Raw genomic sequence first — 14419 nt, 5'->3', positions numbered from 1 at the left:
CAAGACCACTGTAAATGCCTTTCACAATTTAGGTGGCTAGATGGTTTTGGTTTCAGATATCTTCTCTGTAAATGGGGATAATGATGGTACTAACCCATAGAGTTAATGTAAGAATTAAATGCGGAAATACACATGAAATGCTTAAAACAGAACCTGGCCTACAGTGAGTGCTCAAGGCATGTTAGCTGTTTTGTTTTTTGGCTTCTGGGTTTTTTTTCTTTTTTCTTTTTTTAAAGATTTATTTATTTATTTATTTGACAGAGATTACAAGTAGGCAGAGAGGCAGGCAGAGAGAGAGAGGAGGAAGCAGGCTCCCTGCTGAGCAGAGCCTGATGTGGGGCTCAATCCCAGACCCCTGGGATCATGACCTGAGCAGAAGGCAGAGGCTTTAACCCACTGAGCCACCCAGGTGCCCCAGGGTTTTTTTTTTTTTTTTCTCAGTTTTCGAAAAGTTAGTTACAACGCCCTCATGTGTCTATTTACAGCAATACTTCTAGTCTTTAAAAGGATTTCTTATTATCTTAGATCAGGGCATTTGAAGTGACAGTTTTAGGGCCATGCATTATCCATTCATGTATAGGCTATGAAGATTAAATAGCTCTTTTGAATATAATGTGTTTTTCCTTGAATATAAAAATAACACATACTCACTCTACAAAATTTGGAAAATAATGAGCACTATAAGGAATTCTAGCCATAATGCAACCACCCAAACATTTTGGTGTGTATTATATTTTCTATCTAGTTTATATATGTATATATAGATTATGTGGTCTTTATTTTTACCATTTAGAGTCAGTGTATTTTTACACGAGGTTAGATAAGTAAGTAAGATGAGTGTAAAATGTATCTTGTGTTTTAAAAAGAGCAGGAAAGTAACTGTGATAATAAGGCTTATCTCATGATAAATAGAGGATGATATTTTGTTACTATAATCTCTCATGTTCCCTATCAATAAGCAACAACAGTAGATACATTGAACTTGGGTGGAAAAATGCTTTCAAAATGCTTTAAAGTGAAAGAAAATCCAACCTGGTATAGAAATACAGTATCACCTACGTATATGTTGAGGAGGGATGTATGAGAACCAGTTTATTGTACTAAGGAGGCCTCTTTAATATAATAATGAGTATGAACTACCTTTTTACATAGCTTTCACTTTTGAGGCACATAAATTTTCTACAAATTCAAAAATTAATGTTAACTCAAAAAGATGAAGAGTCAAACCTTAAAATTGAATACAAATAGCAAAAATCAGCCTAAAATCAACATCATATTTACAATATAACCACACAAAAAATCAACTCAAAAAACTTTTGAACACAATACTCTGAATCAGGATAGAAAGAAATAAAAAGAAGTCTTGAACTCTCCTGAGTGGGTTTATTAGAAATAGTGATATTGGTATAGTGATTCTGAAAATATTTTTTGTATTATAGCATGAAGAAAATGAATAAATATATTGATGCTTTTTGGATGCAGAGTTTTTTGTAGAGTAAGGGATACAATTAGAATGAGGAAGATTGGGAAAAATTCTATGCTGTGGATTAAATTTGTATATATCAGTATTTTTAAAAATATATATATTTCCTTGCTTGCTTTTTCTACTGAATGGGGCTATAAACAGTGATACTCTAGTAACAATAAGCACAGGTAGCTTCATTATTTGATTTCTGAATACTATTCCACCGTGAACGAAACGAGGGCTCCTGAGAACAGTTAATTCCAGGTCTGAGGCAGGTAAGCAGGGAAAGTACAAGGTGACTCAATGTTCTTCCAGACAAGGAAATACGCAAAGGCTAATAAGGACGTGTAGCAACAGAACACAGTAGCTAGCTGAAAGGGTCTTCTTCTGGGCAAGTTTGGGACAGTTTGAGCATCAAAATGAATTATAAAGAGAAATGGATTATAACAAGGAAAAACAACAGGAATTCCAGAACTTCCTCTGCCTCCCAGATATTGTGATTAATAGGTCTGGGTGGAGTTTGAAAATTTACATTTTTAAGCAGCTTGCAGGTGATGCTGAGGCTGCTGATTCAGGGACTTCAGTTTGAGTAGCACTGGAAAATAAAACATTGAATTTAAAAAGTATGAAGAGAGAGAGAAAGAGAAAGAGAGAAGGATGATTATGGAAATGGAGGATAAAAGAGAAAGCTTTTCTTTACAGTAGAATGCCAGCTAATAAATGTGCAATGTAAATCACCATTTTGCTCCTCCTAGTGTAATAACTGAGTGAGGAAAGGATCATCAATGGATGCTAAAAACATTAAGAGAAAGGCTTTGGGGAAGAGGATATTGACACAGTCTCAAAATATACTAATCATATCAAATTACTTACTAAGAACAGAGGGGAAAAGTATATTTTTACATTGGGGAAATCTAGTGGATACTATCATAAAAGAAGTAATCGAATTTAGCATCATTAATAATGGGACAAATTGACACTCTGTGCCTCCTAATGGATCATATGGGAAGTACATCAGCTGTGGAATATTGCCAAAAATGTTTAACCTGAACTTAATTGTGAAGGAACAATCAGACAAATTCAGACTATAGGGCACTCTTTTTTTTTTTTAAGATTTTATTTATTCATTTATTTATTTATTTATTTTAGGGAAGGGAGGGACAGGGGGAGAGGGAGAGAGAGAAAATCTAAAGCTGACTTCACCCTGATCATGAGCCCAACACAAGGCTTGATCTCACCACCCTGAGATCATGAGCTAAAAATTGGATACTTAATCAACTGAGCAACCCAGGTACCCCCAGGCTGTGGGGCATTCTTTAAAAAACCTGGCCTAGAGTCTTCAAAAGTTTTTAGGTCACGGAGAACTAACAAAAGTTGGGGGAAATACTCTAAAAAAGTGACATAACTAAATGCAGTAGATCTTAGATAAAATAAATTCTATGAGTAAGTTCTATTTGGGGGGAAATTTGATTATGGACTATTGGAAGATATTTAGTTAGTGCTTAAACTTTTATTTGTAATAATGGTATTCTTATATAAGCAAATGTCTATTCTAAAGAGGTAGATGATAAAATATTTGGGTGTGAAGTATCAGGATGATTGTAATTGTGTGTGTGTGTGTGTGTGTGTGTGTGTGTGTACTGTGTGTGTAGAGAGAGAGGGAGAGATGGAGAAAGAGCCCAGACATGACAAAATTTTTATAACTGGTGAATTTAGGTGAAAAGTACACTTGGGGGCACCTGGGTGGCTCCGTGGGTTAAAGCCTCTGCTTTCAGCTCAGGTCATGATCTCAGGGTCCTGGGATCAAGCTCCCCGGAAGCTCTCTGCTCAGCGGGGAGCCTGCTTCCCCCTCTTTCTCTGCCTGCCTCTCTGCCTACTTGTGATCTCTCTGTCTGTCAAATAAATACATAAAATCTTTAAAAAAAAAAAAAGTACACTTGTCTAAATTTTACTTTTCTTTCAAGTTTTCTGAAGACTTGAAAATTTTCAGAATATAAAGTTGAGGAAAAATTAAATTCCCATTTCCTTTCCTGTTCTGGGGTGAATCAAATGAGGGTCCTAGAATGAGCAGGAAGACTGAGAAGAGGGAATTTAAACGAAAAAGAAGCCTGGGAAAGGAGGGTGTTGAGACACATGGGAGGAGCAAGAAGCATGATCCTAGTTTAGGGTAATTAACTGTGGTGGCTGTAACAACTTCCAAGTCTCCATGGTTTAACACAATAAAAGTTTATTTCATGTTCAAGTCTCATTCTAGTCTAGACTCAGAAAGGTGAAGTAAACTGCCTAAAAGCTAAAACAAGTGATAAACCAGAATTCCCACCTAGTCATGGCTCCAAAGTCTATGTTCATTTTACCAGCACACTGCCCCCAAGGACGCTGAGGTTGAATGAGAGTGTCCTAAGTCAAATCTGCCATTCTTTTATCTCTCCATTATTGGATCCATATTCCATCTTGAGACATAGCCTAAGGCCCTGATAAGACCTCCCTTTATGGCTCAGACCTTTCTTTCCTTCTTTCCTTTCTTTTCTTTCTACAAATACCTTTTAAATACCATATGTGTCCTAAAACTGAACATCCCTATGTTCTGTATCTATATCCATTCTAGGATCAAACAGCCAAGTTCCTGCTCCCATGCAGTTTTCCATCTAGGGAGGGAAAGAGATATAAGTAAATGAGTAAATGATGTACTTTAAGTCCATGATAAATTCTTTGCAAAATAATAAAGGAGGGTGAGGGGTAGGGAGTGACAGGGATGAGGAGGTTCATTTAAATAAGGATTCAGGGAATGCCTGTGCATATTTGGCTGGAGACTTGAAGGCTCTGAAGCTCTGAACCATTTGAAGACCCGAGGAAAGCATATTCTGAACTGGGAAAACAGCAAGTTTAAGGGCCCGGAGGCTGTAACAAATGAGGAATGATAGAGGGAAGTTCAGAGAAGTGTGGCTGTCCTGGGAGTGAGGTGGGAGAAACAGGAAGAAGGTCCATAATGAGGTAAGAAGCGAATAGAGGTTTGTAAGGCAGGGCAGTGAAGTGATCTGTTGGTCATTTTTAGATCTCTCCCTTGTGGAGAATGTAGCCAGGTGAGAATCAGTGGTGGCCTGTGGTAGTGATGGAGACTGAGAAGTGGCCAGAAGGGAGATGTGTTTTGAAGAGAGAGCTGACAGAATTAGCAGATAGATGTAAGACATGAGGGAAAAGGGAGGATGACTCCTGGGTTTTTGGCCTAAGAAGTACTCTGGCCAGTCCTATTTGACTTATAGAAACAAAGAAATTTGATGGTGAAAGTGTATGTGCCACATTATTGTTAAATTCATTGTATGATAATAATTATACTTTTTAAAAAATCTTGGAAATCGGACTAAGGCTCAATAATGGCTTAATCAGTTCTTCATATCTTCAAAATGGCATTGACAATATTTGTTCTGCCTCATAAGATTTTGAGAGAACAAAATGAGGTAATGTTTGTGAAAATATTACTCACGGTTAAGTCATCTAGTAACTCACTTTTATATCTGTGTGGCACTTTCAAGGTAAAATGCACTTTCTTCTGTTTGAAGTAGCTGAATTTGTTAATAGTAAACACTATGCTAAACATCTGGTGGACTGAAACCCCTGTGACACTATATGCTAACTTATGTTAAACTACTCATTAGCACTACCAAAGGAGAAGTCTGTCCTTTGCCTCTCATGCTCTCTTTCTCTCATTTTCTCTCTCTCATTCTCCCTCTTTCACTCTGGAAAGTTCATGCATACAAGAGCAGGCCAACCCTTTGAGAAGCACAACGGATAATACTGTTTCTTGGGTTGTTCCTTCACATACTCAACACACTGAAGCCTCTGTAGACCATCCCCCAGTGCCACCCATAAGGTACAAGACTTCAGGACTCTTATCGGAAATTCCCGGTCTTCCCTGTTTTGGCAGAACACAAATTGTTCATCATCAGAACATAGTGATGTTCAGCTTGTTAAATAGACCAATTTTAAGGTATATTAGTCACTGCTGCTGCTTTATTTATTTGTCATTCTTTATTCTTATGCTCTGTTGGGACTTCTTTTTTTTTTTTTAACCAGGGAATACTTAGAAAATCAGATAAAAATATTTAACTGATATTTACCTTTCAGATTTTTACGTCTTTAAGGAAGGAACATTTCAAAAGTGATATGCTTTTGTTTGCTACAGATCATTGGCAGTATACTATTTTGATGAGTTAAAAGTTTTGCCTTGTTACATATAGATAACCGAATAAGATGAATGACAATAATAAATATCAAGGCATGAATATTCACAGCCTCTTTCCTCTCGCCTATCAAGGGATATTTTGCTTTTGTGCACCTCATCTTTTCCCCTACCCTCAATTTTGGGCTTTATTAGGTGGACAGAATGAAGAGTGTATAAGTATATGTTTGTATGTGTGTTGAAGGGTAAGAGGAGCACGCTAGGCAGAGCTGGAGGGAAATACCAAAGAAAGGAAAGATTGGTAAAAAGTACATTGGAAAGAAAGCAAGTGACTGATGAAAGAAAATAGATTGAATCCCAGGGAAGAAAGGCAAAAAGTATGGAAATGTTCAAGTTTCTCAAACAAGATTACTAGAGAAGATTACTAGAGACTTTAAGGAATAGCTGCTATCTTGGGGGAAGATGTTGAAATGACAGAGGAAAAGCTACTTTGTAACTTTTGATCTTATATTAAGAATGTATCTGCCCAGCATACCCACTACATACAGCTAGAGCTTTCTCAAGTGAAAATTTTAATTCACTTTATATTTGGAGGGATTGTTTTTTATGAATTTTACATTATGCTGAGACTAGGCCACAAGGGCTTCACTTAATTCAGAATACCAAAATACTGAGGACCACCAGGTGACGTTTTCTATTCAGCCATTTTCTATGGACATAGGTTAGTGATTCCTGAGTTTAAGATTATTAGGAAGATTTTTTTTTTAACCACATAGAGAAAATGGTAAGGGAGGATGCGTTTTTTTAAAAAAATGCATATTTGTGGTTTTTATAATTTTGTGGAACTTAGAAAAAACACTACTACCAAGCATTTAACATTGAAGATCTCTACTGAGATCTTCCTGAAATCAGAAACTTTTTTTGCCAGTCCCTCGGCTTGGTTCTTAGATCTCTGTTATTACACTTAATTTATTCTGTCTGGCTTGTTTTTTCAGAGAACCTTTTTTTTTTTTTAATATGTTATTTATTTATTTGGGGGGTTGGTTAGGGAGGAGCAGAGGGAGTGAGAGAGAATCTCAAGCAGGCCTTACTGAGCACAGAACCTGACTGGAGCTTGATCTCAAGAGATTGGGATTATGACCTGAGCAGAGGCAAATGCTTAACCCGCTAAACCAGGTGCCACTCAAAGAACCTTCCTAATATAAAAGTATTATATGTTGGCCTGCATTTATTTTTCCCCCAGCTTTATTGAGATGTAATTGACAAATAAGATTGTAATATGTATTACATATATAATAATATATTAAAGTGCATAATGTGTTTTGATATACATTGTAAAAGAATTCCCACAACAGAGTTAATTAACACATCCTCCTTTTTTTAAATGAGAGTGCTTAAGATTTATACTCTTAGCAAATTTAAGTATGCAGTACAGTTTTATTAACTATAGTCCCCATGCTGTACATTAGATCCTCAGAATTTATTCATTTTATAATTGAAAGTTTGTGCCCCATTACAAACATCTCCCCATTCCCCCTTCCCCCATCCCCAACTTCTGTCAACCACTAATCTATTTTCTGTTTCTGTGAGTTTGTTTTTTTTAAGATTCCCCATAAAAGTGAAATCACAAAATAGTTGTCTTTCTGTGTCTGACTTACTTCACTTAACTAATGTCCTCAAGTTTCATCCATGTTGTCACAAATATCAGAATTTCCCTTTTTTCTGGCTGACTAGGATTCCATCGTGCATACATACCGCATTTTCTTTATCCATACATCCATTAATCCATTGATAGAAGCTTAGGTTGTTTCCCCGTTTTGACTATTGTGAATAATGTTGCAATTAACACGAAAGTGCGGATGTATCATCAAGGTAGTGATTTCATTTCCTTTGGCTATATACCCAGTAGTAGGATTGCTGGATCATATGGTAGTTTTATTTTTAATTAAGCCTGAATTTATTCCTTTTTTTCTAAAGATTTTATTATTATTTTTTTAAATAATCTCTATACCCATGGTGCAGCTCAAACCTACAACCCAGAGATCAAGAGTCGTATGCTCCACCAACTGAGCCAGCCAGGTGCCCCTAGCCTGGATTTATTCTTTATTATGTATAGTAAGCTCATAGAAGACAGACACTATACCTTATTTACAAAACACTATGACAATTAACAGTACTGGCCTTGAAGTTAGACAGATGAGTTTGAATCTTGGCTCTGCCACTCCTCAGTGAAAAAACAGAGTAGTTTTTGTGTGGTTGTTACTGTTGTTACCTTGTTTGATCTCAGTACTCTCCTCTGTAAAATTGACATAATAATGATAATTTCTCTCAGGGCAGTTGTCAACATTAAATGAGATGTATGAAAGTGATCACACAACACCTGGCACAGACAAGCATTCAACCAATGGTAACTGTTATCATGTGTGTATCTCCTTTTTTTATTTGAATCCCTACCATGCAGCACTCAGATCTTTGCTATAAAGATCATGGCTAGGGTGAGAGAAGGAAAAGATAAGAGGAATTCAGGGGCTAGCACCCTTGAACATTTATTTTCCTCTGTGACCTTAAGATTTAGAGCCCGAGGAGCTGCTGTTGGGGCTTGAGGCCTGCTTCTTCTAGCCCAAATGAGCTTTGTTAGAGGTTGGGCAGGAAGAACGTGTCATCTGTTAGTACCAGGACCTCCCTGGGAGTTCTGAGCCTCTCAGGGGAATTTCAGTTCAAACCCCAATTCCTTTTCTCCTCCCCTACAATGGTTCTTCAGGGTCTTCTAGTGATGGGAACTTCCAGTGACTAACCTCCACCTTCATGGGTCCCTAAGAGCTGGGGACCATCTTAAAAACTACCTCCTGCATGAAACACTTCCTGTTTTCCCAGGTCAGAAAGAGTCACTCATGTTATAGCACATACTTATTGCCCTATTCTAGCTACTAGCTTTACGTTGTTTCCTCCTGTGAATTGCAAAGTCTCTTGAGTTTAAAGTCTGGCTCTGGTTCCTTTTTGATCAGTGCAGTGAGCTGTACATATATTCCCAAGTACTGACTATTCTATTGAATTCTATGTAAGCCCATCTTGGGCCTATAACCTCAAGCTGAGTAAAACCCAGACCTCGCCCTAAACTCTAAAGTGCTAGCTAGCCTGACCCCCAGAACTTTAAGATACAAACGTCTTCCTATGTTTCTGGGCAATTAACAGCCTGAAGTTCCTTATTTGACTCACTGTCAGAAGTTCCCACCAATAGATTTCTAAGAGTTTGCAGGAATCCAGAAAAAATCTTCATTTAAGTCATAGGGATTTACAAGATGTTAACATCAAACTTTTTCCTCTCCATAATTTAAAGTTCTATTTTTTACTAACTATTCTATAGGAGTGTGATAGAAATTCAATACTGTAACAGCTGGAAACCATCTGAAAGAATTCTGACCCTATTAGCAGTTTACTTAAACTTTGTTCTAGTCGTCATACAAAAACAATAAAGCAATAATTTATTTGGTCCCAAACACGATTATTCTGATTCATACATAAATCCAACATATACAAAATTGTAAAATTTTCATTCTCAACTATCATTACCACATAGTTTACTAAAGTGCCTGGCCAAAAATAATATTGTCTAGATACTATTCTATGTTTTAGCTGAATTTAGGTGAAATAACATCTTAGGACAAGTTTGCTAACTCAGCAACTTGCTTTTCTCATTTGGCATCGAAAAAAGTTACCCTTTCAACTTCACCAGTATGTCACTGCTTGGATCTCTGTTTTATCTAAAGATTGCTAAAGTGTCTCTTCTTGATTTCATGTGGCTTTTCACAAATTCGGTCAGTTTCCTGAACCCGTCCATCAGTCCATCCCCAGTGATGGCACAGCAGGGCTGCACATACCAGTTCCGGTCACTGCAGAGCTGCTTCACTCTGAACATTCTGGTGATGTCCTCGGCAGTCAGAGCTCCAGGCACATCCTGTTTGTTGGCTAACAGGACAACAGGCACATTTTTAATGTTTTCATTCTTCAAAATGTGCTTCAGCTCTCTCCTGGAGTCTTCCAGTCGCTGCTTGTCCGTACTATCCACAACATACATCAGCCCATCGGTGTTCTCACAGTAATACTCCCACACAGTTCTCATTTTCTCCTGTCCTCCAACATCCCAGACTGTGAGTGAAAAACTCTTTTCCAACTCGATCATCTCCACGTTGAAACCTATTGTTGGGACGGTCGTAATATCCTTAGCAAACTTTAATTTGTAGAGGATGGTAGACTTCCCAGCTGAGTCAAGTCCCAGAAGAAGAATCTGGGCTTGCTTGGTTTTGGGGTTTTTAGAACTCAGTAGACCCATTTTAGGGTGTTGGTTTTTTTTTTTCCCTCCCTTCAAAGACTTTTCTTTTGCCCAGGGAGAATATTTGCTCTCCAGGTCTTGTCTGAAAATAGTAAGAGGGAATAGGATAGCAAACGCTTCATGTTCTGTTTTAAAACTGGGAATCTGTGTGCCTTTATGTTGCAGTTTATTGACCTCATTATAGGCAAACAACGTTTTATTTGCAGTCCCGGCCAATCCTAAGGAATCTGGTATGAGTAAGCAGCCAGTGTTACAGTGGCTCAAAGGGGAAATTCTTTGTGAGTGAGTAGGACGTAGGAGGGGCTGGCTGGGTGATGCCACAGCTTGTTCTCTTCCAGATACTGGAAATTTAGAGGTAACCAAAGGTTTACGGGAACATGGTTTGGTAGTAGAATAAAAACTTAACGTTACAAGTGGTTTATAGAACTTCTCTAGTTATTATACTGAACACTTATCTCATCCCAGTTGTAAATGAGTAACCAGAATTCTGAAGTCATGAAGGGAGAGTTTATCTCAGCGCCTGAAGTATCTTTAGTTCCTTTCATCGGTCCAGATTATTCAGTAGGATACTTTAACCCACCCAAGGATATGTGTACCTTACTCCCATAATATACAGAAACACTTCTCTATTCTTCTAGAAAATTACAACTATTCACAAGACCAAATATACAGGGATAGGAGGGGAGTTTGTAACATAAACACTTTTGAAATGAAGCAGTCTGATTAAATAAAATGAGTACGTTTATTTATCTCCTTTCCTCAAGACTCCACCCAAATGATGGTAAAGGAATAAAAAGAACATATAAACCCATAACAAGAGCAGGAGAATCCATCAAAGGGTGAGAAACTTCAACAAAATTCTACTAGGTGGAATATAGATGGAAGATGAGTGGTGTTAACAAAATTCAGCTGCTTAAATTTGAAGATCTGATTGGCTTTATCAAGTGATTCATGAATTGGGCAGCATCCCATCTACCAAGTAAAGGGGAGTTTCAAGGAATTTTACAAAATGGAAGCTTTCTATGGAAAGGAGGATGGGATAGGGATGGGCAAAATGGGTATAGGGAGTGGGAGATAGAGGCTTCCTATTATGGAATGAATAAGTTATAGGAATAAAAGGCACAGCATAGAGAATATAGTCAATAATATCACAATAGCATTGTATGAGGATAGATGGTAGCCACACTTGTGGTGAGCATATTATAATGGATAGAACTGTTGATTCACTATGTTGTACACCTGAAACTCATGTAACATTGCATATTAACTATACTTCAGTTTTAAAAAAATGAAAAGAAAGGAGAATGGGGCAAGAAAGTTATTAGCGAAAGAGAACAAAGGATCGTTTCAGGCTAAGTTGCCCTCCCTTAAAAAGGGCAGGGGACCTTTTTAAGTGGATAACTTAATTTTCCTCTGGGGAATGGAGAGGGCCTGTGTGACAAATTACATCATTGGTGCTGTTCAGAAAATTTCTGATTGACAGGTTAAGACCTATTTCTGGGGGAGGTTGAATCTGCAGTTAGGTTAGGTATTAAGCCCCAGTTTGGTGACTCAGCCTGGCCCAAGTGATGCCTATTTTGGGCCTGTAGTTTTCATTTTACAGTGGTAACTGATGCAATAGGATAAAACTGAACCTTGGAATGTTGATACACAGGATACAGATGGAAGGACGGAAATGAGGGACTAAAAACAGTGGGGGTTAAGCGTCTGGATAAAGACCCCCCAACAAACAAACAAATAAATACATAAAACCACATGTACACACACCTCTGCTGACTGACCATTCAGCAACAAGATATTATTCCAGGCCAAAAAAAAAAAAATTTTTTTTAAAGAGTGATATCAGAAAAAAGACCTCCAGGTTTTGAGAGTTGGAAGTTTCCACATCATAATGCCTAACTTAGTATTTAATTAATTATAGCCAACCTGACAGTTGGCAAACATTGCTTGTGTATACAGAATGCCCAATCAGCTTTTCAGTGCACAGAGGTTCCCATACTTAATACATGGGATGCCTTCAGTATAATGAGAGAAAGACCAAAAATTTTAAAAAAGGCTTTATAGAAGCTTAAACAGGGGTAACGCAGAGATTTGAAAATATTTCCAAAGAGATTTGAAAAGGTATTGCATCCATAAAATAAGACAAAGATGCTATTCAAAAGACTACTCAAAAAACAAAATAGAACTCTTGAAAAACAAATACATGATTTCCAAAATTTGAACAGATCAATAATAGGTTGGAAGAAAATCTTTCAGAAAGTAGAAGATAGAAAATATGAAGAATAGAGAGATATAGAGGATCAGTCCAGACATTTTATTTATTTGTTTTTAAAGATTTTATTTATTTGAGAGAAAGGGCATGTAAGAGGAGGGGCAGAGGGAAAGGGAGAGGAATAAGCAGACTACACACTGAGCCCATTGCTGGGCTCAGTCTCACCACCCTGAGATCATGACATGAGCCGAAACCCAGAGTCAGCCACTTTACTGACTGAGCCATCAGGCACCCCCAATCCAGAGGTTTTAATATCTAATCTATATGACTTTATTCCAGAGAGAACAAAAATATGAAAAGGGAAATTATCAAAAAAATAATGTAAGGGCACCTGGGTGGCTCAGTGGGTTAAACCTCTGCCTTTGGCTCAGGTCATGATCTCAGGGTCCTGGGATCGAGGCCCACATCGGGGGTCTCTGCTCGGCGGGGAGCCTGCTTTCCCCTCTCTCTCTGCTTGCCTCTCTGCCTACTTGTGATTTCTCTCTCTGTCAAATAAATAAATAAAATCTTTTTTTTTTTTTTAAGATTTCATTTATTTATTTGCTAGAGAGAGAGAGAGAGAGAGAGAGAGAGCACAGGCAGGCAGAGTGGCAGCAGAGGCAGAGGGAGAAGCAGGCTCCCCGCCGAGCAAGGAGCCCGATGTGGGACTCCATCCCAGGACGCTGGGATCATGACCTGAGCCGAAGGCAGCCGCTTAACCAACTGAGCCACCCAGGTGTCCCAAATAAATAAAATCTTAAAAAAAAAAAAAGAAACAATATGACTATTTCCAGAGCTAAAGAATAAATTCTCGATTGAAAATCTTTCCTCAATGTTTAGCAAGTTGATATTTAAAAGAGCTATAATAAGGCCAATGAAATATAGGTTTTATTTTTACTAGAACCCAAATTTTATTTTTTAAAAGAAATTAAGTAGACTATTCTGGATGCAGAAAGAACATTTACAAAGAAATTATTTAAATTTTGAGTTTTTATTTTAATTCTAGTTAACATAGTGTTATATTAGTTTCAGGTATAGGATATAGTGATTCAAAAATTCTAGGGGTGCCTGGGTGGCTCAGTGGGTTAAAGCCTCTGCCTTCAGCTCAGGTCATGATCCCAAGGTCCTGGGATCGAGTCCCGCATCGGGCTCTCTCCTCAGCAGGGAGCCTGCTTCCCTTCCTCTCTCTCTGCCTGCCTCTCTGCCTACCTGTGATCTCTGTCTGTCAAATTAAATAAAATCTTAAAAAAAAAAATGCCAACTGCCTTAAAAAAAAAAAAATTCCATACAACACCTGTTGCTCATTACAAGTGCACTCCTTAGTCCCCATCACCTATTACACACCTCCCCCTACTCTAGTAACCATCACTATGTTCTCTATAGTTAAGAGTCTGTTTCTTAATTTGTCTCTCCTTTTTTCCCCTTTGCTCATTTGTTTCTTAAATTCCACGTATGAGTGAAATCATACAGTATTTGTTTTTCTCTGACTTATTTCCCTTAGCATTATACTCTCTAGCTCCATCCATATCTTTGCAAATAGCAAGATTTCATTCTTTTTTTAATGGCTGAATAAGATCCCTGTGTGTGTGTGTGTGTGTGTGTGTGTGTGTGTGTGTGTAGCACAGCCTCTTTATCCATTCATCAATCGATGGACACTTGGGCTGCTTCCATATCTTGGCTATTATAAATATAGAGGTACATATATCCCTTTGCATTAGTGGGGATTTGGGAGAGCAGCAAAGCAAAGTTTATTGAGCAATGGTAAAGTGAGAGTACAAAGCTCCCAAGGAGGGAGGGGACCCAAGAAGGTTGCCACCAAAGTTTCTAAGTCTAGGGATTTTTTATGGGTTTGTTGGTAGGCTGTTTTAATCTGATTAACCCTCCCTGCGCCTATCATCCAATCACTTATTTGTCTATGTATGGGAAAGGTGGAGACTCCTTCCATGTAAAATCCTTTTAAAGGTAGCTTCCTCTTAGGGCAGGGCCCCTTGTTCCTGCCTGCCTGCCTTCCAACTATCCATCATTCTCCTATCTGAAGAGATAACCCTAACTGCTGTTAGGGAAGAAAGGCAATGACTGATCGCAGCTACTTCCTGTTGGTCAGGGGTGTTGGATGAGGTGGCAGCCAGGATTCCTCTCGTCCCGATCTATCAAGGGGTCTCTTGTAGATGTCTGGTTTGACCTCCACGTGAGGCT

General features: G+C 38.1%; 1 protein-coding gene across 1 annotated transcript; it reads right to left on the bottom strand.

The window, feature by feature from the left end:
* Positions 1 to 9399: 9399 nt before the first annotated feature.
* On the bottom strand, positions 9400 to 9972 carry ARL14 (ARF like GTPase 14; the record flags this gene model as incomplete). The annotated part of the gene is made up of 1 exon (XM_080802852.1): positions 9400 to 9972. One exon carries the CDS (start codon positions 9970 to 9972, stop codon positions 9400 to 9402), a length of 573 nt encoding a protein of 190 aa, XP_080658978.1.
* Positions 9973 to 14419: the final 4447 nt, after the last annotated feature.

Source organism: Martes martes (genome assembly GCF_963455335.1).
Source record: "Martes martes genome assembly, chromosome: 1".
In the NCBI taxonomy this organism is placed as follows: Eukaryota; Metazoa; Chordata; class Mammalia; order Carnivora; family Mustelidae; genus Martes; species Martes martes.
This window is presented reverse-complemented; position numbering and strand designations above follow the sequence as displayed.